We start from the raw sequence: 24,888 nt of genomic DNA, 5'->3' as shown, positions 1-24,888 counted from the left end.
CACGCCTTTAATCCCAGCACTCGGGAGGCAGAGGCAGGCGGATCTCTGTGAGTTCAAGGCCAGCCTGGTCTCCAAAGTGAGTTCCAGGAAAGGCACAAAACTACACAGAGAAACCCTGTCTCGAAAAAAAAAAAAAAAAAAAAAAAAAAATTTAGTGTTCCAGATCCTATGGTGAAAGGGTTCCATAATTGTTCCTGATCTCAAATGAATTAATAGGAATGCCATGCCTTAGTATTTGAGAGGCTCATCCTTGCATCTAAAATTACATTTTTAAAAATCAGATTATCATGTCTCTTTTGCCCTCACTTTTCCCTCTCCCCCAAAACTTTAATTCCTTTCTGTATTTCTATAAAGAGTGAGTCTAGCTGGGCGGTGGTGGCTCACGCCTGTAATCCCAGCACTCGGGAAGCAGAGGCAGGTGGATCACTGTGAGTTTGAGGCCAGCCTGGTCTACAAAGCGAGTTCCAGGACAGCCTCCAAAGCTACAGAGAAACCCTGCCTCGAAAAAACCAAAAGGAAAAAAAAAAAAAAAAAAGAGTGATTCTTTAGGAATTATTTCTTTGGTGTTAATTTTGTCCACCAAGATAAGAATTAGAAGGAACTCTGGGCTATTACTGTATTCTAGCAACAGCATGACACCATCCTCTGGTTCAGGATGTTGTTCAGTATTTGGGATCAGCCTGTGTATGGGAGTGGGTGGTTCCATCTCTCCAGGGTGTCTGTGTCTGTGTCTTAGTGTGACTGCAGAATCCTGCTGGATCCCCAGGGGTAAATTTTTGTCATTTTTGTTTAAGAGACTAGGAATATGACTCTTGGTTACTTCTTTTTAATTAAATCTGTTTTCTTGGCTTTTGTAAAAATTTGTTTATTGGCTTGGAAGGTACCTGATTTCAAGGGAAGATAAACATTTGTTGTAACTCTGATTTTTTTCCCCCCCGAGACAGGGTTTCTCTGTGTAGTTTTGCACCTTTCCTGGACTCGCTTCGTAGATCAGGCTGGCCTCGAACTCACTCTGATTTTTTTGAGACAGGGTTTCTCTGTGTAGCTCTGGCTGTCCTGGAACTCGTTCCGTAGACCAAACTGGCCTTGAAATCAGAGATCTGCCTGCTTCTGCCTCCCAAATTAAAGGCATGTGTCACCACTGCCCTGAGGATATTTTTTTTCTTTTAAGCAATATTCTCCCAACGCTTACTCTTTTATCTCTCTCTCTCTCTCTCTCTCTCTCTCTCTCTCTCTCTCTCTCTCACACACACACACACACACACACACACACACACACACACACACATATCTTCGCAACTGTTTTTTTTTTTTTTTTCTTTTCTTTTAAACAAGGTTTCACTTTGTATCCTGACTGGCATGCAGTGTAGACCAACTGACCTTAAATTCACAGAGCTTCTGCATGCTTAGTGCTAGGATAAAGCACATGCCACCTTGCCCAGCTGATTATGTCAATTCTAATCCTCACCATTTACTGCAGAATAACTTATGTAGTAAATGCCCAGGTCGTCCCCCCCCCCAATCTGTCGTGGTCCCGTCCCGCCCCCCCCCCCCTCCCGCACACACACACACACACAGGGTTTTATTCTGTTAACCAGACTGGCCTTAAATTCTTGGCAGTCCTTGACCTTTGCCTCCTAGGAGTAAGTGTGAGGCATCACACCTGGCTTCCCATTCTTTTTGTTGTCTAAATTCTGTTTATCTTCTTAGTCCAGTTCCTTGGTTCAGCTCATCTTTTATCTCTGCAAAACTAGCAGATCTTGGTTACATAAAACCACCTCTGACCTAGGCCTTCTGTGACCATTGGAGAACATTCACACACAAAAAATAAAATAATTAAAGACAAAAGTTCAGAAAGAGTGTTGGCTGCTCTGGAGCTGAAGTTGCAGGTGGCTGAGAGACTAACTTGAGTTGTAAGAACAGAGCGCTTAGTGCTGGCCCTCTCCAGTGTCCCTGGAAAAAGCGTTTGAGGCAGGGTTTCCTCTAAGTCCACATGACTCGATGCATGAGTAAAAGGTATATTCTCTACAGTTCCTCTAGATGATTTATTTGTTGTATAAGCATAGATATTAGGAATTTTAATTTATGCCCCACCATAGCTGATTTCATCAATCCTATTTCCTCTGACTGCTTACTCAGATGTATGCGTTTTCCCTCACAGACCATCATGCTCCTTTTCTGAAGTCCCCAGGCATCTGTGATGTGACTGTTCGGAGACTGATAGTACTACTTCTCTGTTCCCTTGTTCCTTAGACTCAGTGAGGCTCTTCAGCCCTTACCTTGGGAACTCAGCTTTGTTCTGCATGTCCTTTGCTTGCTCTCAGATCGACACACTGTCGCTTCCCAATTTTCTTCCTCTCCATATCCTTTTCTTTGTGGGTGTGGACACTGAGCACCAGAAAGGTCACTTGCCCATGACCTTAAAGATGGTGGTGGAGGCTGCAGAAGGGTCTCTGTTCTCCCTTCTCCTTCCCTGCTTCCTGCAGCAGCAGCAGCAGCATTTCTACTTGCCAAATACCATCATCTGGGGGAAACATGGCCGCTCGCTGGGTTCTCCACCCAGGGGCCTCTTACCTTCCTTCTAGCACAATGGTTGGTTGTTTTCCTCTGCCCTCTCTTTGGTGCACTTTCTTGGCAAAGTCAGAGCCTGTCACCTAGCTTCACCAAGGTTGGCTGGCTGTGTTGGCATGCACGGATGGTTCGTGTCTGGAGCTTAAGGACCCCAGTTCTTTTGTGTAGACCATGTATAACTCCACATTCTATAATCTGTAGGGCAGCTTCTAATTTCAATAGCTATCATTGGGAAGTATGAGGTCTTGAAAATTGTGTGCCTGACATGGTCATGCTTGTCTGTAATTTTAGCACTTGGGAGGTGTAGGCAAGAAGATCAGGAATTCAAGGCCAGCCTTGGCTACACAATGAATTCTAGGCCAACCTGAGCTACCTGAGACTGTCTCAAAAAACACTTAAAATAAGCCGAGCATAGTGGCACACGCCTTTAATCCTAGCACTTGGGAGGCAGGAACAGGTGGATCTCTGGCTGGAGGCCAGCCTGGTCTATAGTGAGTTCCAGGACAGCCAGAGCTACAAGTTAGACCCTGTCTTGGGTGGGAGGGACTTTAAAAAGAATAAAAGAGTTCTGGGAGTTGGGAGACCTGCCACCTTGTCTCCTCGGGCCTCGATTTCCTGTTCTGTAAAATGAGGATTGAATCCAGTTGGTGGTCTTTAAGGTCTCTCCTTTGCTGCTTAATTTAAACTGTGGAGCTACAGATGAAAAAGCCCAATATGGCGATGTAATTATGATTATGCTCAGCGGGTCAGGGTGAGGGGGATGGAGGGGGAGAGGAAAGCCATTCTTATCTAGAGGATCATCCTTTCGTTGTGCTTCTCTGATGTTCCCAGAATTCAAGTGACAACCCTTGTTTTTCTGTGCATTGCCATTTCAAACCCGTAATCTTCCTGTAGCTTGTGAACTTGTGTTTACTGTTAGACAGCCATGGTGCAGAATTCACACTTTACTGTGCTGTTTTTGCTGAACTTGAGGGGGTTTGAGTGGATCACAGCTTCACAGCTGGTCCTGGAGAGAGAGAAGTCTGTGTGTGTGTGTGTGTGTGTGTGTGTGTGTGTGTGTGTGTGTGTGTGTGAGAGAGAGAGAGAGAGAGAGAGAGAGAGAGAGAGAGAGAGAGAGAGAGAGGGAAGAGAGAGGGAGTGGGGGCCGACTGACTCTAACTGTGGAGCTCTAGTTTTGTTTTTAAATCTCCGGTGTTGTTTTTGCTGATTTTAGTTAAAAATAATGGTTGCAAAGAAGGCAGGTTCTTGTCCTCTGAGCTTTGTGGATTTGTGTTGTGGGTCAGGAGTGAGGACCTCTTCTCATTTCCGTTTCTTAAAGCATTTTACCTTGAGAGGGAGAAACAAGGCTTGTGGACCAGCTTCCCTGTGCAAGAGGACGTGACCCTGAGTGACAGCTCCTTATTGATTGCTTTCTTTCCACTGAGCAGCAGGAGCCCTGTTGGTGCCAGGATCAGGTCCACGGGTTTGCCTTCATTCTCCGGAAGACTTAAAAATGTCGAAAGTGCTTTAGACTTCTGAAAGGGAAGGCAGTGGTTTCAGATCCTGCTCTTGTTGCCTTGGCTTCCCTCCTGCTCCCAGTCTCCTGTATCCACTGCCTTACCATTATTTAGAAGTGGGTAGGATTTCAGGACTTCTCATGAATTTGCCATTTGACTCTGCCTCGGTGAGGGAATGCATGAAACTGTTACCCACAGTGCAGAGAAGAGAAATCTGAGCTCTGGCAAGGTTAGGAGGTTTTTCTAGAGACCCACTGTTTGTTAATCAAGTGCTAGTGGATCATTAATTTAACAACACTTCCTCACCCACCTTCCCCCAGGGACCGCCAACATTCCTGACCATCAGAGCTGACAGCCCATCCTGGGGTCTAGTGGGACTCTGACTTTGGAAAGCATAAAACAGCAGTTAGTTTCTTAGCTGGTGAAGAAGGAATTAGACCCAGGTATGGCAGAAAGAAGGAAGGAAGGAACCCAAGGACCTGGTTTCTTCCAGAAGGTTCTAACTTAACTTGCACCTACTCTGCTCCCTTCTCCAGTCTTCTCTCCTCTCCTTTAAATCCATTATGGGAATAGAACTTAGGTCACCAGGCTTTAGTGCCAAGTGATGAGCCATCTCTTAGGTCCTCTTCCTTTTTTGACAATGTCGCTGTAGCCCAGGATAGCCTGAGACTATGGCAATCCTGTCTTTGTCTCCTGAGTGCTAAGATTATAGGCATCTACCATCATAGTTGTTATAGTTTGTTTCTGCAGAACTAGGCAAGTGATGGGTCATCATCCCCTTTCCACTGGCATGAACTAGTTCAGAGGCAGAGTTACTCTGCTTCTGTGGGGCCATTAGCAGGTTGTTGTACAGGAGGATACACTTGTATCTGAGACAAAGGGCCTTGTGTGTGGATGCTATCCTCAGATGCCATTGAGACTTGGGATGAAAGCTGCCTCCTTTGAAGTTTGGAACTTTTGGAGTAGACATTATGTTAAGGTTAATTCTCTCTTCCTGGTTTGAGTCCTGGCTTTGCTGCTCACTTACAGCTGTGTGGCCTTGGCCCATTTACTCCACTTGTCTGTTCTTGAGTTTGCTCATCTGTTCTAGTGGTAGGGGTGTTGGCAGGTGACTTCATAGGTGTAAAGCACATGGTATGGTACTAGGAAGAGAGTGTTTTCTCTCAGCTGTCTTCCTCCCAGCTCTCCTCATGCATGGTGTGTGTTTGTGTGTGTGTGTTGGTGTGTTGGAGATTTCTGTTCTGTGAGATAAGGTCTCATTGTGTAGTCCAGGCTAGTGGCTCCTCCTGCCTCAACCTCTTGAATGCTAGGATTATATTAAAATATCCTCTTTCCTACCAGATTTATGTGGTGATCAAACCCAGGGTCTAGATAATCACTACTAGCTGAGTTACATCCTTAGTCCTAGCCAACTAGCTAGCCAGCTATCTATCTATCTATCTATCTATCTATCTATCTATCTATCTATCTATCTATCTTGGGAATTTTGTAACAATTCAAGTTCCTGGCCATCGTGGAACTTGCTTTGTAGACCAGGCTGGCCTTGAATTCATAGAGATCCATCTGCCCATGCCTCCTGAGTGTGGGGATTAAAGGTGTGCTCCATCACTGCCTTGCTAGCCTATTTATTTTTGATAGCAGCTTTGAATTCTGCATTCTATATGTGTTCCCCCTACTCCATAAGCCTCCTAGGCAGCTGTAATGTCACCTAAGTTTGGGGGAAGGTGTCTGTCTGTTTTTGATAGGTGTTTCTAAATGTGGCCACCAGTAGACCTTTGAGTGGAGAGAATTGAGAGGGGAAACCAAAGGGCCTGTGCCCCCCCCCCCCCAACCTTGTAGAAGTGCTCTGAGTCTCACAGCTGAGGGACTAGGGCACTGCGAAACTTCACTAAAGATTGTAGCAGGATGAGAATATTGACCAGGCGCTTCAGGTTCCTCACCTACCTTAACAAAAGGCTGTTGGGTGGCTTAAGTGGACATTTATTTTATCGTACTCGTTGAAGTGGATGTCAAGATCGGTGTCAACACAGTAGGGTTCTAGAGAAGGCCCTCTTCCTGCTTTGATGACAGCCTTCTCTTTGTGTGCTTGTGTGGCCTTTCAGTATGTGTACTGGGCAAGAGGGCTTAATCTTCCTCCTCTTAGGAGGCCCCTAAGCCTATCTGACCAGTAGCCTACCCTTATCACATCTTTTAGTCTTAATTACCCTTTGAATGGCCTGTTCCACACGCATCCACTTATAAATATGGAAGGGTGTTCAGTTTAGATCATGGCACCATCCTCTCCCCAGAGTTACTCCGAGGAGAGCCAGGGACATCATCTTGGGGCTTTTCTGGCCCCATGTACATGTTGGACCAGCCTGTGTGCTGGAACTATGAGGTCTCTTGTCTCCCAGGCCTTTGGAGAGGGTGTGAAGGAGGAGTGGAGGATTGTATTTCTGCCTGGACTGGCATATCTGGGGACCAGCACTCTGAAGTGTTTTGTCACATGTGTTACCTGTCTAGACTGAAAAATGAAATCAGATGAAACAGGATGATCTCTTTACCAACTCACAGGATTAACCAAGAGGCTTCACTGACCATTCTTCAGTGCTCTGTAAGAAACACTGTGATGGGCTGGAGAGATAGCTCAGAGGTTAAGAGCACTAGCTGCTCTTCCAGAGGACCTGAGTTCAGTTCCCAACAACCACATGGTAGTTCACAACCACCCATAATGAGATCTGGTGCTCTCTTCTGGCCTGCAGGCATCTGTATACATAATGAATAAATAAATCTTAAAGAAAAAAGAAACACTGTGATGTCTGTGGCATACCACATGCTGGGCAGGTGACTGCTTCCTGCCATGACTGCTTGGTTTCTGCAGTAGCTGTTCCCAAGCTATTTGCACAGTTGGTGGCATGGTAGCTTGGTTGTTTACATTAGATGGACTGGTGAAATGCAGCTGCAAAGTGCTTTTCTGTTTGTCTTTCTTTAAAGACTAGGTAAAAGCTGATCAAACACCCAGGAAGGCCAAATTGCTGTCAAGTTAGATGAGCGGTAAGACTGGGGAGGAGAAAAGTCTGGAATTGTAGCCTGGACTTGTTCTTCATGAGTCTCGATTTTCACTCTCACAGAATCAGGATTTGGAAAGCATAGATGGTGTTTCTTATTCTGTTATACATAAAAAGGGAATATCTGGATCCTTACTCAGAATGAGTAAGTAAAGATCCTTGCTTTAAAGAATGAGTGAGGGACAGAACCTACAGAAAGCTGGGTTCTTCAGTACATCTCTGTGAACCCAGTGCTTCTGCAGGGAGGTGGGAGGTGGAAGCAGGAGGCTCTGGAAGCTTGTGGGCCAGCTAGCTTGTCTGTGCAGCTGGAGCAGGAGACCTTGTCTTAGACAAGGTGGAGGGTGAGGACCGGCACCTCCACAGGGGTCCTGTATCTTCTGCAGAACTGTACTCATGAACCATACCACATGGAGAATTAGTCAAGGAATGTAGACGTGTACTGTATAAAAGTAACATTTGTAGGTGTATCTTTTCTTTTTCTTTCATTCATTTATTCATTTATTTATTTATTTATTTATTTTTTGAGACAGAGTTTGTCTATATAACCTTGGCTAGCCTGGAACTTGCGCTGTAGACCAGGCTGGCCTCCATCTCATAGAGATCTGACTTCCTCTACCCACCCACCCCTAGTGCTGGGATTAAAGACGTGTGCCACCACTGCCCTGCTCTAGTGATGCTTTTTAAAAACTGAATATTTCTTTGTGTCTGTGTTTGGCTATGTGTACATGCGTATAGATCCAAAGGCATTCGACCCTTTGGGGCTAGAGTGACAGATAGTTGTAAGCAGCCTGACATGAGTGCTGGGAACTGAATCCTGTCCTCTCGGAGAGCAGCAAGTGCTCTTAACTGTGGAGCTATCTCTTCAGCCACTAGTGAGGCTTTTTTTGTTTGTTTATTTTAATGATATGTAATGTGGATCTAGTCTTGACACAAATTGCTGTGTTTACTGATGGTTAAAGAACAACCAAAAAAAAAAAAAACCAAAACACCCCACCCACCTAGCACAATTACCAATCCTTACCAAGGATATACTCTAGCATAAGAATACAAGCCACAGATAAACATGATAGTTAGCAATTAAGTCATAGAATAGGAAATGAAAGATGCTATGGACAAATAAATCTTGGATATAGCATGAGGAGATTGAAAAATTGAAGGCACTCTGTGACTTCCAATCAGTTGTACCTTTTCACCTACTCCTCCTAAGTCTGGGTCAGTCTTGAGGTAAACATTTGTCTCTGCGGTTTCCCTAAGAGCAAGTCAGGCCACTGGCATGACATAACCTGCTAGTGACCATGAAATACAAGGAACTTAGCTAAATGGCAGTCTTGCTTCTTTGCTACAATCAAGAGCTTTAGTGAGGCTTTTTAAACTGGAATTCAAAGCAGTGGTTCATTCTCACTTTTAGTGGGTTCCTTGGCTCCTCTTAAGGATCATTAGTGTATTGAGAGAAGTCCAGGCCCTCATTTCTTAAATGAGGAAGCTGCAGTTGTAAGAAGTAAAGGAGGGTTGGTAGTGAAGCCCTTGGGATGACTAAAATGGGGCAGAGCCCTGGTGAGTAGAACCCTCCCCATTAACACCTTCCCTGGCTCCCTGTGGGCTTGACCCAAGAGGTGGAGGAGCGCAGGGCAGAGTGTCTCTCTATGTTGTGCTGGTCTGTGCTGACCTGGGTCCTCCTTTGGGCAGGACCAACCTGGAGGCCTTGCAGAAGAAGCTGGAGGAGCTGGAGCTTGATGAGCAGCAGCGGAAGCGCCTTGAGGCCTTTCTGACCCAGAAGCAGAAGGTGGGAGAACTGAAGGATGATGACTTTGAGAAGATCAGTGAGCTGGGGGCCGGCAATGGTGGAGTGGTGTTCAAGGTCTCCCACAAGCCATCTGGCCTAGTTATGGCCAGGAAGGTGAGTTTGTATGGCTAAACAGCTAATTGGATTATCAGTTGGGAGCCTGTGAATATGTGGAAGAAAGCAAGTTTTGACTTAGTCCTTTTTTGTTCAGTTTGATTTTGAACTTGTTGTCTGTCAGGCTGGGAAATACTAAGGTCTGCTGATGTCTTGTGTGCTATGGGAAGGACACCAGATATATTTGTCAAGTGCAAAAGGGGCTGCCCCCCCCCCCCAAGACAGGGTTTCTCTGTGTAGTTTTGGTGCCTGTCCTGGCTCTCTGTAGCCTAGGCTGGCCTTGAACTCACAGAGATCCGCCTGTCTCTGCCCAAGTGCTGGGATTTTATTGGGGCTGCTTTTTTATGCCTAGCTTTAGTGACTGGTGCTCAGGCCAAAGCTGAGTTCCATGGCTTCAGTCTTAAGCTGATTCCCTTTCCTGTCCACCACTGGTTGTCTCTTTGAACACAGTTGCCTAGCGGAGGCCATGTTCTTCCACGTTTTCCAGCTCACTGTGTTCATTCTTCCCCTGTGTTTGTATTGTGCTGTTCCTTCTAGCTATTCCAGCAGCATCCATCTTTGGGAGCCATCTCTTGTTTATCTCCTGTCAATGTTCCAACTCCTCAATTGTCATATGTCATACTTACTGTCTATGGCTGACCTTATTAAATAACATTAAATGTGTCTGTCACTTGTCTCCTAGTTGGAACGAGGGACAGTGTTGAAACATATTAGGGAGCAGCTGAGATTTTTGGCTAAATCAATTCTTCCTGAAGTCAAGGAGGGACCTCTTGGGTGACTAAGGTTACCCCTACCTCTGTTCCGCATCCTTTATACACCACAGCACAACTGTGAACCGTGTCCAGAAGGCCACATTTCCCTGTCTCTTTAGCCCCTCATTTTGCAGCAAGCCTTCCACACAGCTTTGTTCTTAAGATGGGTGAGTTCCCTGATCACCATTTTTGGAGTCTAGACTGGAACCATAACTGATTCCTGGTTACAACTCAGGTGCTAACACCTGCCTGTGCATTGATATTCAACCCTGAATTAATAGGAACTTGGTTTTAAAAATGGCCTGTTTGAGGATGGGAAGATGGCTCAGTGGGTAAAAGTGCTTGCTATACAAATGTGTGTTCTTAAGTTCAAATCACCAGACCCCACATGACAGCTCAATTTGTAGTATGAGTATCTGTGATCTCAGTGTTTGTATAATGTAATGGGAATTTGTGGCCTAGCTAGCCTGGCATATGCAGCAGGAAAGCAAAGACCAGGGACTGAAGAGCTGGCTCAGTGGTTCACAGCAGTTACTGCTCTTGCAGAGGACCTGGGTTTGGCTCCAGCACCTACATGGCTACTTAAAACCATTGTAACTCCAGTTCCAGGGGATCTTGCACACACACATACATATACTCAGGCATAAATATAAAAAACAACAAATAAAAACAAAACAAAGAGACTGTCTCAAATGGGTAGAAGATAAGGACAGACATCTGGGGTTGTCTTCTGACCCACTGCTTGAGGGTGCCTATATTCACACACATACACACATACATACACACACACACACACACACACACACACACACACACACAGATAAATTAATAATAATAATAACTTTTTAAATTGCTTATTCTTTCTAAGTATAGTGGTTCATAACTATAATAGGTTGTTTGAAAGACTGAGGTAGGAAGATTGTGTGTCCTCTGCCTCAGCTACAAAATGAGTTTCAGGCCAATCTGGGCAATATAGTAAGATCTTTCCTCAAAATAGTAAAGTAAATAGAGAGTTGGAATATAGCTTAGTGGTAGAGTACTTACATAGCATGTGCAAGGCTCTGTGTGGTCATCAGCACCTTAAAAAAATAAAACCCAAAAGCTGCTTCTTATCTTCCCCTCAGGAACGGAAATCACTGGAGAAAGGCTTTCTGCTTTACTCCCCTTCCTAAAAGCTTTCCCCTCACTTCTTTCCTAGTTAATTCACCTGGAGATCAAACCTGCAATCCGGAACCAGATCATCCGGGAGCTGCAGGTGCTGCATGAGTGCAACTCCCCATACATCGTGGGCTTCTACGGGGCCTTCTACAGCGACGGCGAGATCAGCATCTGCATGGAGCACATGGTAGGCAGCCGTCTGTCTGCCTGGCGGCACTGGCTGGAAACAGGCTGCTCTGGCCTCATTGTTGGCCTGGATGGTGACCATCCAGGTCCATACCCAACAGCCTGGAAGACTTGGGGGCCTGACTGTGGAATCTGGTATAGCCACAGGATGACAGCCCTGTTTTCTGGGTCCCCTCTTCTCTTCAAAGAGAAGTACTAGATGCCAGGAATTCCTGGTGGGCTTTTCTAGAAGAGTTAATTTCCTAGTTTTCTCCTATTTTGATGACCATAAAATTTTGATGTGGTCCAAATCTGATTAATGCAGTTTAAGTCCACTATGTGTACCATGCTGTGTGCGATTTACAAGGTTCTGGGGTAATGAATATGAAGACAGGGTTATTAGAAGTCTCTGCCTTCAGAAGGTTTATAATGGACTTTAAGGGCAGCCTTCGGGGGTTTTTTTGTTTGTTTGTTTGTTTGAAGTACCATGGCATTCGTGTGGAGGTTAACTGTGGGAGCTGGTTCTTTCCTTCCACCACTGGTTCTAGGACTCAGACTCAGGTTGTGAGTTTTAAGATTTTTATCTTACCCACTGAGGAAATTAAAGCACAGAGACACTTGATCTTTTACTTTGCACTTAGGCCGTGCAGTCAGTAAGTCCTCTTCAGCTTGGCCCCAGTGCTTGGACTTGGTTGACTCCACTGGATAGAGACAGGGGACTGGGGCTTTTCTGTCCTTTAAGCCTGGGATCACTGGCTCTGTACCTGATGGAATGGCCCGGGGACTTGGGGAATCAGTTGTTTATTTGTATCTTTTTCCTTACATAAATATAAATAATGACATTGTCATGTTTGCCACCGTGTTGTGCCCTCCTCTTTAGTGTGCTGGGGATTAAATCCAGGGCCTCATGCTTAGTAGGTGAGTGCTTTACTCTTGAGCTATATCCCAGCCCTGCCACTGTCTTGAAAGTTCAGAATATTCTTGACACCCTGGTACAGAGCAGGTACTCGGTCAGTCTGTATTTACTTAACACTGTTTGTCTTAGTTAGGCCTATAGTGCTGTGATACAACACCATGACCAAAAGCAACCTGGGGTGAAAAGAGTTAATTTCAAGTTTCAACTCTTAGGTCATACTCCATTATTGAGAGAAGTCAGGGTAGGAACTGATGCAGAGGCCATGGGTAGGTGCTGTTGACTGGCTTGTACCTAATGGCTTCTTCAGCTTCAGCCTGCCTTCTTATAACACTTAGGACCGCCAGCCTAGGGGTGGCACTGCCCACTATAAGCTGGGACCTCCCACATCATCATTCAAGAAAAGGTACCACAGACAGGCTTGCCCACAGGCCCATCTGGTAGAGGGAGGCATTTTCTCAGTTAAGGTTCCCTCTTCTAAAAGACTAGCTTGTGTCAGCTTGACATAAAACGAGCTAGAATACCATTTCATTGTGACCTTGGGTAGACTTCCTGATCTCTTTGACTCTGTTTCCTCACTTGTAAAGTGGCCATGATTCTGTCTGTTTTGTTGTTGTGCAGGTGAGAATGGCAGGTGTCAGTCTGTCAGTATGTCCTCCAATTCAGAGTATGCATTTTGCAAGTGCAGATTCCTGCTTTTTCCCCATGTGGCTGACAGTTTAGACGGGGGTCCACAAACTTGATGACTCTTGTGATTTCAGCCTGGCACAGTGGCTATTGGCTCCCGTTCCCATTTCCCTTCTGAGCTTTAGACCTAGACTAACTTTCAGAATGCTGTCTGGTCTGAATGACCTTCAACTTCTCCACTGAGGAACCTTTGTTGTTGATGGCCACCCTAACACACACACACACACACACACACTCTCTCTCTCTCTCTCTCTCTCTCTCTCTCTCTCTCTCTCTCTCTCTCTCGTTTTGAATATCTCCTTGCTTTTGTGATCAAGAAGGGCCACATATACTGTTGTAATCATCTGCCAACATTTGTGGGGCTGTGTGGAACTTGGATCCTGGACTTCTGCATATCTAAAGGTTATAGAGAAAGCTCTTGTTCCTTTTTGCTTCAACTAGAGTGCAGCAATGTCTGTAGGAAGCATGGGGACTCTTTTTGGGTTGGCTGTAGCTCCTTTCCTGGGGTGTGGATTTCCACTTAGGTTTTGGCTGCCAAGGACTTTTCAGACAGGGTCTCATTACACAGCCCTGACTGGCTTGGAAGTTAGGTAAAACAGGCTGGCTTTGAATTCAGAGACATACCTGCCTCTGCCTTCTGATTGCTGTGATTAAAGCCTGCACAACCAAGCCTGGCAAAGCTATTACTACTACTTTTCCTCCTCCTCCTTCCTTTTTTTTTTAAAAAAGAGTCTCTGTGTGTAACCCTGGGTAGCTTGTAACTTACTATGTGGGTCAGGCTGCCTTTGAACTTGCAATGTTTCTCCTGCATCTGCCTCTTGCTTGCTGGGATGACAAGTGTGTGCCACTATGCCTGACACTTTTGGAATTCTGATACTCTTGTGTTGATGGTCTCTTTTTTTGGGGGGGGCGGGGTTCTAGCCCAAAAAGAGTTTTGGTGCAGACAGATGTCTAAACAGCCTAAGATGTTTTAACAACTAGAAAGGGAAGAAGAGAAGTTGGGTGGTGCTGATAAGCCAGAAACAGGAAGGGCCAAGTAGCCTTCTGTCCACTTAGGTCTAGCTAAAGTAATGGAAGGTGGGTGGTGGCATGACCAGTTATAATAGCAAGTAGCTTTCAACTCTCTTGTCACTTACTAAGTCCTTCTCACATTATGTAAGTTATTAATCTTGTCGCCCCCATTTTGTAAGATGGATTGTCAACTCCCTCAGCTGGCAGGTTGAGAGAGTAAGGCCCTGGGGAGGTTTTGTAATGGGCTTAAATCACAAAGACGTGTGCCAGAGTCTAAGCAGTCCTGCTTCCTTTGGTTTCAGACTGCTCTCTCTCTCTGTGCAGGGCTATCCTTGTGGGATGCTGCTTCTCAGCAGAGAAATGATTGGATGAGCTCCTCTCCAGGGGCCCTCTCTGAGCTTACATCCTGTGTTTCCATGGTTTTGAGCACTTGTAGCCAGTCACGATATACTTTAGTTAATCAACAGAGGTCCAGCTTTACAAACACTTATTTTTAGTGCTTATTATATGCAAGGTGTCACATGAGTTGCCCTGAGGACTGGGATGCTAGAGCTGTGCACAGGCTGGAGGCTGTGTTCTACATGTTCTCAGTTTAGCTGTCAGAGCTGCTGAGTACCAGCCCGTTCTGCTGAAGCCTCAGAAGTTCTCTCCCTAGTTACCTGCTCGTTCCATGTACTCAAATGTCTCCCTCTAATATGGGAGCCAAGAGGCTGTTTGTGGGTGAGTGTGGTTGCGCTTCAGGGCTAAGGGTAGGCCTCAGACATTGGTAATGACCTGAAGGGCCCTGGTCAGGACTGGGGCTTGGAGGGAGAGAGTTAAACCTTGGAAGCAGCATTGTAAGAAAGAACAGTACCTTTTCTTTCTTTCATTTTATTTTGTTAATTTTTTTCTCCTTGTGGTGCTGTGGATAGAATCCATTGCTTGGCCCATGCAGGTGTCAGGGCTATCCCACTAAGCTGTGTCTCTAGCCCTGGAACAGTGTTTTTACAATAGAAGAGAGCTCAGAGCAGTCTGAAGGTCTAGACAGGACTCTGTAGCAAGCAGCTATTGCTGGAATTCCATGAGCCACAAGAGCCAGCTTTGGACCCTCCTCACCCTTCCTTGGTCTCTGTCAGGTCCTCCTGCATCAGAACCCTACTGTAAAAACTGCCTGCTGGCTGCCACTTGGCTCCAAGGTGGGGTCATGTGAAGAACTCTGCTCTTTGGTCACATCCTAGCTTCTAAAGGGTTTTGGTCCCCACTGTAACATTCTGTTTAACATCCTATGTCATTAACATGCATTTCCAACAACTGATTAGGAAAACTCCCAAGCCTAGAGAGTAACCACCACGAATTCTGCTACTAGCATTTTGCCACATATTTGCTTCCCTAGCCATTGTCCATCTTATCTTAAATGCTTTTAAGATGCATTTTAAAGTCAGTTGTAACACGAATCTTACAAGATCTTATTAATAAAAAACTCAGTGCAAGCTGTTGGAGTAAATTCTGAAAGATCAGAGAGAGAGAATAAGCCACAGCTAATCTCACCTTGCCAACTTCTCAGCCGATCCTGTGTCCTCATCCGAATGGATCTCAGCTGAACTGCTGCTCAAAGCCTAAAAGCTTAACCAGGCTCTAGTTCCTGGTCCTCATTCCTTATATACCTTTCTGCTTCCTGCCATCACTTCCTGGGATTAAACATGAGTGTCACCGTGTCTGGCTGTTTCCAGTGTGGCCTTGAACTCACAGAGATCCGGATGGATCTCTCCCCCTCAAATGATAGGATTAGGTGTGAGTGCCACCATTTTCTGGCCTCTATGTCTGTCTAGTGGCTGTTCTGTTCTCTGACCCTACGTAAGTTTATTAGGGTGCACAATACAGTATTACCACAGACAGTTTGTGTCATCAGCATGCACTGTCTGTTTTCTGAAGCATTCAGCCAGGGACTCACCTCCCTTAGAAATAAGATTGGCCGGCGGTGGTGGGCACGCCTTTAATCCCAGCACTCAGGAGGCAGAGCCAGGCGGATCTCTGTGAGTTCAAGGCCAGCCTGGGCTACAGAGTGAGTTCTGGGAAAGGTGCAAAGCTACACAGAGAAACCCTGTCTCAAAAAACAAAAAAAGAAAAGAAAAGAAAGAAGTCTGAATTTTGAGAGCCAAAGGAATAGGATGCTCCCTAACCAGAACAGAATGCTCTTGTCTACAGAGGAGGATTCTGCTCTGTTGGTAGCTGAGCAACCGGGGAGCAGGGAGTTGGAGTTGGTGGTTCTGAGGCAGGAGAAAAAGCTTTTAAGCTATTATTTCATAAAGCATTTGTCTCTCTATAGAAAACCATCACAAAAGTGCCGTTGACTTAGTTAATAATTGGTGTCTAAAAATAAGTGCCACGGCAGCAGTGGTAGTCAGTGATCACAAGTTCTTGGCAACAGTGAGGCAGAACTAGAGTGCTGCAGGGTTGGCTGCAGGAGGCTGGGTGACCCTGATGAGCTTGTCTTGTGAGCCCTTGTTCTCCCTCTCTACTGCTTGTCACCTGGAGGGGAAAGGGAAGGAGCCTTCTTCCCATGTGCGTGTGCGTGTGTGTGCGTGTGTGTGCGTGTGCGTATGCGTGTGCGTGTGCGTGTGCGTGTGTGTGTGTGTGTGTGTGTGTGTGTGTGTGTGTGGCGTGCGCACGCACAGGAAGCATGCCCTCTATACAAATTTCTCTCTCCCTCTCCTGCCCCCCCCCTTGCCCCTTTTCTCCCTTCTCTCTCTCATTTTAGAACACCAGAAACAGATTCTTTAACTTCTGCCTCCATCAAGTATTGATTTTCTAGATGGGAACTTGGCCACAGCTGGTCATTTCTAATCCAGTCTGATCAGACCTGCATCTCTTTGTGAACCCATGGTGAACTAGAAATACTTCCCTTACCACCCCCTGGGAAGGTCATGTGCATTCAGTTAGCTGGACTGCCCTCCATCCTATGCTGTGGCTAGGGTCATCTAAAAGGTAGTGCCATTCATTGCCTAAACGAAGAAACATGAGAACCACCAGGTTATTTTTCTACCCCATTTGAATCCAGTTTCACAGAGCAGCTTTGTTACCTTGTTTTTTATGATCATTTCTTGATTAGGTAAAGCCATTCAAACTAAGGAGCTGAAACTATATCCAGTTACTGGCAAATTAGAAATAGCTTGTCAGCTTTCTGTGCTTTTCCCTTTGGTGAAGGAAACTGAGAGATGCTATGGTGTTTGTAGGAGCCTGCTGACTTGGGGAAGGGGTGTTCCTGGGATTTGGTATTGTCCTGGTTCGGCCAGAAGGGGACTGTGGCACTGAAGGCAACCAGAATCACAGGACCAGTTTGATGGCATGAGCTTGCTAGCATGGTCACAGCCTGGATAGAGGCTCTTGGAAAGTAAGTGTATGTGTAAAGGGTGCTCTCGCCCTGGCTCTGTGCTTCCATTCCCTGGAGACTCTCTGCCATATTGAAGTTATAGGCTGAGTTTCAGAATGCTCTACTCTTCCTGATTGACTCACCCCACCAAGATGCAATTGTGCTAGGGCGTTCATTGTGATCAGAAGTCATTTATACTTCCTGTGCTATATAAAACTATCCTGCATTTGACAGTCTACACTGTTATATTTGCAGGCACCTCTGTGTGTATGTATGCTCTTGAGGCAGTTGCTTAATGTCTGCCTACTGGTACCTTTGCACAAAATGGATGTTTGGCATATTTTAATTTATTTTGTAGATTTATTTTTCTATTTTAATACATTAGTAATTTTAAAAGTAAAACATTTAGTATTTGTAGAAAATCTATAAACAGTAGAAAGGGCAAGGAAAAAACTCTCTGATAATCTTACTGCTTACACAGAAGGAAACAGCCCTTCTTAACATTTTGACTTTGCTTTGTTAGTATACACAACCTTTTTAACGCTGATAAGGTGTGCTCTGTTTTCCTCTGTTTGCCATGTTAAATATGGTTGCTTCCCTTGTCTCATTGTCAATGGCTGCTTCATAGAGACGCAATTTTGGAGACAGGATGTTTGTGTGAAGTTTGAATGTATATCCAGAGTCTCACTCTTCTTCAAGGCTCAGCATCAGGATCATTGTTTCTAGCTCTTCCCTTAGCCACTGTGTCTGAGAATTGCTTCTAGTGACGGATGTGTCATCTCTTCAAGGAAAGAGGTCCCTCTGTTTTACTCTTTCTGGAGATGGGGTCTTACTGGGTTATGTGGCCCAGGCTTTCCTAAATCTTGTGATCCTCTTTCTTAGTCTCCGCATGGAGAATTCTCCCTTTGGGGGTGGCGTGTGGTGGCGTGTGCTAGTCCCTACAGGCTTTACTGCCAGCAACAAGCCATCCCTGAAGAGACAGTAATGAGACTCAGTTCAGCTTAGCGTAGTTAGCCATCATTGGTACAAACTTCTAGAGTCTGACCCTAGGGCTTTTGTTGTTGTTTTTGTTTGTTTGTTTTTAAGCCATATTTAAGCACAGCATAATTTTGGAAAAAAGTGTTCTGATGATAATTAAACAGTCCAACAGTCCTGTGTGTACAACAAAGCTTAAGACATGTTTACATTGAAACTCTTTACAAAGTACATGGGGCGTCTTCCATAAAGATGGGTACTGTTGACTCTGAAATAGTGCTCACAATTTAGGGTCTAGGGAGAATGACTGAGGTAAACATAATGCTTGTGGAAGTCAAGATTGGCGTGGTCCTAAGATAAGATAGAAATCACTTAGGCTGTTGTAAAGGACAGGTGACATCTCTCATGAGGATAGGTCTAATGGACTTAGAAGCAATGTTCAGTATTTAGGGGGGAAGGGTCAGGGTTAAACAAAACATAAATTCTGGGGTATACAGGTGAAGCCTGGTTATACAGATAGCAAAGGATCACCAGGTTGTAAACTACATTCTTTCCAAGCATTCCAGGATGAAGACAGGTAACCATCTCCTTCCTTGAAAGAGACAAGTCTGCATGTTTAATCTTCCTGGATTTTTTGGTGCTTATCTGTGTGCACAAGGACCTCTTGCCCTCTACATCTCTTCTGTTAACCTCCACTCCCAGCTGCTGTGGTTCTTAAAACACTAGGTGTGGATTCCTTTATTTCTGCCTCCATCAAGTCAGATCTTAAGGTGTGCTTGGGTGTGCATGTGTGCACACGCGCTTGCACATTTCTGCTATATTACTTTTTACCTTATTCCCCTGAGACAGGATCTCACTGTGAACCAGGAGCTAGGCTGGCAGCCAGCAAGCCCCAGTGATCCTCCTGTTTCTTTCCTGGACAGTGCTGAGTTATAGGTGTGCACATGGCCATGCTTAGCTTTTTATATGCATGCTGGGGATTTAAACTCAGACCTTCATGCTTGCATAGCAAATACTCTTACTAACTGAGAAGTTTTCTAGGTGGAGCCTTGACTACAGCTGGCCATTTCTAGTCCTGTCTGTCCCTATGTCTCTTCATGGACTCAAAATGAAATGAACTGCATAGCATCTCAGGAGTGTGAAGCTGTTGAGTGTCTTGGCTTTCAGTCTTGCTGAAATATCCTATTCATTTCTTTCCTTGCTCCTTCCTTTGCTTGGTACAGCAACCTGACTCCTGAGTATGATTTCAGTGGTAATACTTGGTACAGCAACCTGACTCCTGAGTATGATTTCAGTGGTAACATTGTCTTCTGCATTGAGTCAGAGTTGCTACCCCCTTCTTCAATGTCTCTATAGTATTTGTCTTAAGAGCTAGCTCTTTTTATATCTCTACCCCTTATATTTACCACATAGTCCATGACACTTTGTACGATTTATAGAATAAATGATTACCTCCTATGACATTTTTCTTTTAATTTTTGATGATTGGTTTATTAGAATACCAGATGTCAACTGAAATGATAGTGCTAAGGCTACTAACACTGGCGGCTGGAGATATAGTGTTCAGCCATTTAGAGCATTTACTGTTATTGTAAGTGCTCTTAACTAAGTTTGGTTCTCAACACTCAAATGGTGGCTTAAGCCACTCCTAACTTCATTTCAAGAGATCCAGGGCTCTCTCCTGGGCTTAGAGGGAGTTTATTTTTATTTTATGTGTACGAGTGCTTGCCTGCATATATATGTATGCACCACATGTGTGCCTGGTGCCTTTGGAGGCCAGAAGAGAACATTGAATCCCTTGGAACTGGAATTAAAGATGGCTGTGAGCTGCCATGTGGGTTCTGAGAGCTGAACCAGGGTCCTCTGCAGGAACAGGTGCTCTGAACTGCTGAGCCATCTCTCCCAACACTGCATTTAAATTTGAAATTTTTAATTTATTGGTGTGTATGTGCGCTACAGCACACGTGGCGGACAAAGACCAGCTTTTGTGGATTGTTTTTCTCTTTCCACCGTGGATTCTGGGCACTGCACTCAGGTTGTCAGGTTCCGTGGCCAGCACTCTCCCCTCTGAGCCATGGTGCTGACCCCCAACAGCTAACTCGTGTATCCAGTCCTTACTGTATGCCCGATGTTCCGAGTGCTTTGTTGGTCTAGTCGTCACCACGGCCGGTGACTGTGATAGTTGTCTTCTGACCTTTCACTGCAGTAGCCAGTAAGCGGCACTTAGTGTTTAACTTTGGGCAGGCGAGCTATGGAGCGTGCACAGTTGGTACTCTCCTATGCTGAGAGTCAGGGCAAAGCAAGCCTTTTTTATGACCGCTGTGTATTAGTCACTTGTTTAAAGAAGCCCACAGGACTTTGTTTGATCATTATTTGTTTTTGTTTTTTTTTTAATCGAACCCAGGGCCTTGTGCTTGCTAGGCAAGCACTCTACCACTGAGCTAAATCCCCAACCCTTGATCATTATTTGAAACCTGCCTCAGATTTTGATAACTGGATCAGACTGAAGGATGCTTGTTTCTTAATCTGTGTTAAGCAAGTGTCTTACATATGGGAGTCACATTCTTCTGACGTTTAATAGTTGACATCGTAGAAACATTGTCACTAACTGGCCTGTATTCTTGTTCTTAGGATGGTGGGTCCTTGGATCAAGTTCTGAAGAAAGCTGGAAGAATTCCTGAGCAAATTTTAGGAAAAGTTAGCATTGCTGTGAGTATGTAGTAAAGTTTTGCTTCTAAAGTAGTAAATTAAGAGGAGATAGTGAGGGAGGAAGATAAGTCAGTGAAGGGAGTTTACTTCAAAAACAGTGTTTCTCAGCCGGGCGATGGTGGCACACGCCTTTAATCCCAGCACTCGGGAGGTAGAGGCAGGTGGATCTCTGTGAGTTCAAGGCCAGCCTGGTCTACAGAGTGAGTTCCAGGAAAGGCTCCAAAGCTACACAGGGAAACCCTGTCTTGAAAAACCAAAACTAAAACAAAACAACAACAAAACCCAGTGTTTCTCACTAGGAATTTTTCTTTGGAGTATGACCTTAAACTTCTGGTACTTCTGCCTCTGCTGCTCCCCCAGTGCTAAGATGGCAGGCATTCACCACCACATCCAGTTTTATGCTGTGCTGAGGATCGAAGTGTGGGCCTTATACATACAAGCACTTTACCAACTGGGCTAAATCCCCAGCCCCAGCTTTTATGTTCAAACCTGTGTCTGAAAAACAAGATAAGGTATCTTGGAAAATTCTTGTTGGTAGTAGTAGAAAAGATCTTTAAAATTGCCTATTTGGAAAAGCTTCTCTTATAGGGTGTTTTGAAAAGTTCCTTATGCTTAGCCATCCTTAGTTTAACCTAACAGTGATGCTTTATAGAACATACGATATGGCTGCTTGATAAGGCAGATTTGTTGTTTGTGGAATGTTTAAGAAGAGCCGTTGTTTTTCTAAGCCAATTCCACTTCTGTTTCCCTTCTTTTTACTGTCCTCTCCTCCAGGTGATAAAAGGCCTGACATATCTTCGGGAGAAGCACAAGATTATGCACAGAGGTGAGAAAGTATTGCCAGATATTTTATTCTGAATTACAACAGAAATCTGAAGGTTCTCACATCTCTTATATGTTTTGTTTTGGAATGAAAGCCCTTTACTAAACTGGGTATAGTGGTGTACACCTTTAATCCCAGCACGTGGGAGGCAGGGGCAGTCGAATCTCTGTGAGTTCAAGGGCAGCCAAAGCTATAGTGAGACCCTGTCTCAGAAAAAAAATTGTGTGTTCTTTTTGTTTTTTGTTTTTTTGTTTTTGGTTGTTCGAGACAGGGTTTCTCTGTGTAGTTTTGGTATCTGTCCTGGATCTAGCTCTGTAGACCAGGTTGGCCTCGAACTCACAGAGATCCTCCTGGCTCTGCCTCCCGAGTGCTAGGATTAAAGGCATGTGCCGCCAATGCCTGGCTCTCTGTACTAATGTTTTTTTTATTTGTTTGTTGTGTATATGTTTTGTTGTTTGGTTAGTTTTTTTTGGTTTTTGAGATGGTGTCTCTTAAGTATCCTGGCTGTTCTGGAACTCGCTACATAGATCAGGCTGATCTCAAACTCACAGAGATTCACATGCCTCTACCTCCCGAGTGCATTCTTTGTTTATTTTGTTTGGAGAGACAGGTTTTCTCATTGTAGAACAGGTTTGCTGGAAACTCACTGTGTAATCCTTGAATTTGTGGTAATCCTCCTACATTAGCCTCCTCAACGCTTGGGTTACAGGTATGAGTACCTCATTGGTACTCTACATTAGCTAGTCATAGCTCCAAGAACCTCTCTTTAAAAATATGATAGTAGCCAGACGGTGGTGACAAACACCTTAATCCTAGCACTCAAAAGGCAGAGGCAGGTGGATCTCTGAGTTCGAGGCTAGCCTAGTCTACAGAGCAAGTTCCAGGACTGCCAAGAAGTACAGAAATCCTGTATAATACGTTAGTAAACAGGCATGATGTGCAGGCATTTAATTCCAATGCTTAGGATGCACAGGCAGGTCGATCTCTGAGTTCTATCTAGGCCAACTTGGTTTACATAATGCTGTCTGGATCAGCCAGAGTTACATGATAAGACCCTCTCTCACAAAAAAGAACATGTTACTAATATATGGCTAGGTAAGTAAAATATGACCAGCTACTCTCAGGTGTGGTTGGGACAGGTTCCTTTAACTGGATGAGTAGGGCTCTGGTCCTAGTGAGATACTTTGCCTTGCTTATATACCCAGTTAGCTCTTTTTTTCTCTCTCTCTTTCTCTTTTTTAGATTTATTTGTATATTATCTATACAATGTTCTGTCTGCATATATGCCTACATGCCAGAAGAGGGCATCAGATCTCATTATAGATGGTTGTGGGCCACTGTGGTTGCTGGGAATTGAACTCAAGACCTCTGGAAGAGTGGTCAATGTTCTTAACCTCTGAGCCATCTCTCCAGCCCTCTCACTAGCTCTCTTACATGTTCAGAGGATCCACACCTAATGGGAATTTAAGAGATAAGCAGGTTCTCATTCCTAATGATTTGTCTCTGCTTTCACGGAGCACCTTCCTGGGCAGGAGGAATTTGACTGATGTTCTCATGTAACCAGTGCTCATACTTTGGCCAACTTAAGGATTCCATAAGGTGAGCTGGCTGTACAGGCTGTTGTATTCTATTTCCCTTGGGTATCCAGTGGGAAGAGCGGTCTGTGTGGCTTAGCCTAGTGTATATGGTTTGTGAGCTGCTGGCCAGGCACTGGGCAGGAAATCTGTGACCCCCCATTGACCTCTTAGGTGACGTCCCAGTGATAGGGGCATGACTAGGCCCCTCCATGTTAACTACTCCCTCCTCGCAATCTCTTTATCCAAAACAAGTAATTAATAAATGTAAAATATTTATAGAATACCTGCCAAGTGCAGTGTACTGGTTGAGTCATGTGGGGGCCATAGAGAAGGTTCATAGATGAATTGTGTCTTCCAGGAGAAAGAGAGGACTCTGGTATATGGTGGAACATAACTAGTGTTTTTATGCATGAGTCATTACCTCACCAACTTTCTAATAGAATCTGATATGACCTAAGTAGTCAGGATTCTTTGATTGTGTCAGACTTGAGATTACTCAATCAGAAGATGGAATGTGTTGGCTTGAGTCACCAGCAAATCTGAAGGCAGTGATGAAGATGGGATTGAAATTAGAGCCTTGGGACTCTGGTCAGCTGGGTCTTCTTTCTTTTTGTATGGCTTTCTTTTCAGACAGAGTCAGTGTCTGTCTGTCTGTCTCTTTTCTGAGGCAGGGTTTCTCTGTGCAACAGCTCTGGCTGTCCTGGAACTCACTCTGTAGACCAGGCTGGTCTCAGACTCACAGAGATCCGCCTGCCTCTGCTTCCTGAGTGCTGGGATTAAAGGTGTGCATGACTACCCCTCCCCACCAGCCAAGTAGATTCTCTTTAGTGAGGGCAGCATGGACCCTACCGGCCACTTATACATCAGGTGCTGGATGTACTCCACTCCAGATAAAGCTTCACCTACTCTCCCCAGTCCACATCAGTGTTTGCCTCTGCCTCCAGAGAGCTGGCATTAAAGGTGTGCACTACTATACCCCAGCATAAGTTTTTAAGGAGCCATAGAGCTGAGTGTAAGCAGTGGTTGTGTGTCTTTGTCTGCTGCCCTATTGACATGTACTCTATAGAGGTCCTGAATGCCTTAGCTAGAGTTATATGAAAGTGGGCTTTCCAGAGCCTTCCTTTTCTGTTCCTGGTCCCCTATGAGCACCAGTATCCACCAGAACATCACAGGGGTGCCAGCAACAGCTTGCAACAAAAAGTCCTTAGCAGCACCCAGGATTTCAGCCTCTCAAATCCTGTCACTTGGGACAAGTCATCTATCCATATAGCAGGATCTGGCTTTGTCTTATTTTATAAGCTGTTTTAGTAGATTCTTGTATAATGTGTTTCTAGATGGCTTTGTCCCTTGTCAGGCACTGTCCTGTCTGCCAGGGTTTTTCTTACAGAAAGTTGGGGTAGCCTCATGAAGTGGTTTGGGGAGGCTATCCTCTTATCTTTGTGTGCAGAGGCATGCTTGCTCCTGCTTGCTCCTTGAGTTCTAGGAGGTTGCCCTTCCTCTTTGTCTCAGGTATATGAGCAAGTAGATTACAGGGAGAGAGACCTCCTCTTGCCTCTTTCTAGACTGTTCTTCCTTGCAGATGGAAGGAGTGGCTGATTGTAGCTGGAATTCAGTGGGCTGGTTTCTTGGCTAGAAATGTGAATCTTATTTTCTCAGGAACTATCCTGTGAAGGGCTGTATATGATTTCATCTCTCAGTTCTCAAGAGCCAGGCAGGACCAGATACTGGAAGAGGGAGAGTTTTCTACTTGGGAAGAGT

General features: G+C 44.9%; 1 protein-coding gene across 1 annotated transcript in view; it reads left to right on the top strand.

The window, feature by feature from the left end:
• Map2k1 (mitogen-activated protein kinase kinase 1) overlaps positions 1-24,888 on the top strand; it is a 76,204-nt gene that overhangs the window by 32,386 nt on the left and 18,930 nt on the right. The window contains exons 2-5 of the mRNA XM_036192916.1: positions 8,801-9,011; positions 10,962-11,108; positions 20,653-20,730; positions 21,505-21,556. Coding sequence (XP_036048809.1) covers positions 8,801-9,011; positions 10,962-11,108; positions 20,653-20,730; positions 21,505-21,556 — 488 coding nt within the window. The remainder of the gene's footprint in view (positions 1-8,800; positions 9,012-10,961; positions 11,109-20,652; positions 20,731-21,504; positions 21,557-24,888) is intronic.

Source organism: Onychomys torridus, chromosome 7, assembly GCF_903995425.1.
Source record: "Onychomys torridus chromosome 7, mOncTor1.1, whole genome shotgun sequence".
Lineage (NCBI taxonomy): Eukaryota > Metazoa > Chordata > Mammalia > Rodentia > Cricetidae > Onychomys > Onychomys torridus.
The sequence above is the reverse complement of the archived record's forward strand: the minus strand, read 5'-3'. Positions and strand labels throughout refer to the sequence as shown.